Source organism: Cryptosporidium ryanae, assembly GCF_009792415.1.
Source record: "Cryptosporidium ryanae isolate 45019 chromosome Unknown contig_144, whole genome shotgun sequence".
Taxonomy (NCBI): Eukaryota; Apicomplexa; class Conoidasida; order Eucoccidiorida; family Cryptosporidiidae; genus Cryptosporidium; species Cryptosporidium ryanae.
In genome coordinates this window covers 1-747 of record NW_027125554.1, presented here as the reverse complement: position 1 = coordinate 747, position 747 = coordinate 1, and the positions used below count along the sequence as shown (strand labels likewise).

The 747-nt window shown below is 29.6% G+C and overlaps 1 protein-coding gene across 1 annotated transcript; it reads right to left on the bottom strand.

Moving 5' to 3' along the window:
* Positions 1-98: 98 nt before the first annotated feature.
* Positions 99-611, bottom strand: FG386_000593 (uncharacterized protein; the record flags this gene model as incomplete). The annotated part of the gene is made up of 1 exon (XM_067339834.1): positions 99-611. The coding sequence occupies one exon, from the start codon at positions 609-611 to the stop codon at positions 99-101; it is 513 nt and encodes a 170-aa protein (XP_067196522.1).
* Positions 612-747: the final 136 nt, after the last annotated feature.

Sequence of the window (747 nt, the reverse complement as noted above, 5' to 3'; positions counted from 1 at the left end):
AGAATCATATTTGAAAAAGATAATATAAATGCAATACAACCTTACAAAATTCAACAAGACTAAAGTTTGAAAGAAAGAGACAAAAAAAATCAAATTTGTTAATCCGAATAATTCAACAATCTACTGGATCTAGATATTCTTTTGAAGTACTCTTCAGAGAGCAAGGTAAGTTCACTTTCAAGTAACCAACATTGTAACTTCAATAAGTAACAGTCAAGTTTTTCTTTGTTAGTGTATTCCAATCCAGAAATACAATATTTTTCGTATTCAATGACTTTGCTTGTATATTCATTCTCATAATGTGTTATAATCCTCCTTAAGTAAGATTTTTCAATCATTAAAAATTCTTTTTCGTCAAGAAAAGCCTCCTGACGGCCAACAAAACCATCAGAATTAAAAAATCTTGACTGAACTGACACAATGTTCGTTTCAAAAGCAAAACAGTCCCTTTTTTTACTATTTATTTGTTCCCTAAGTATATCAGCTTTAGTTTCAAGTAAGTCGATAAGATAAAGTGTATCGCCACATTTTGAACCATCATGATATTCGTGGTTGTTATCACATTTCAATTTATAAAATATTGACAAAAAATAAGAATATTCTTTTGTCATCCCTCTTACAAGTGTATACTGCGGTAAACTTTTATAACAATATAGTGCCCTACTTGTATTTGAGTAAATAATGCTTTCATCTGGTCTGAATTTTGACAGAGGATCTAGGTCTAACGGAAACACATCAAATAATCTA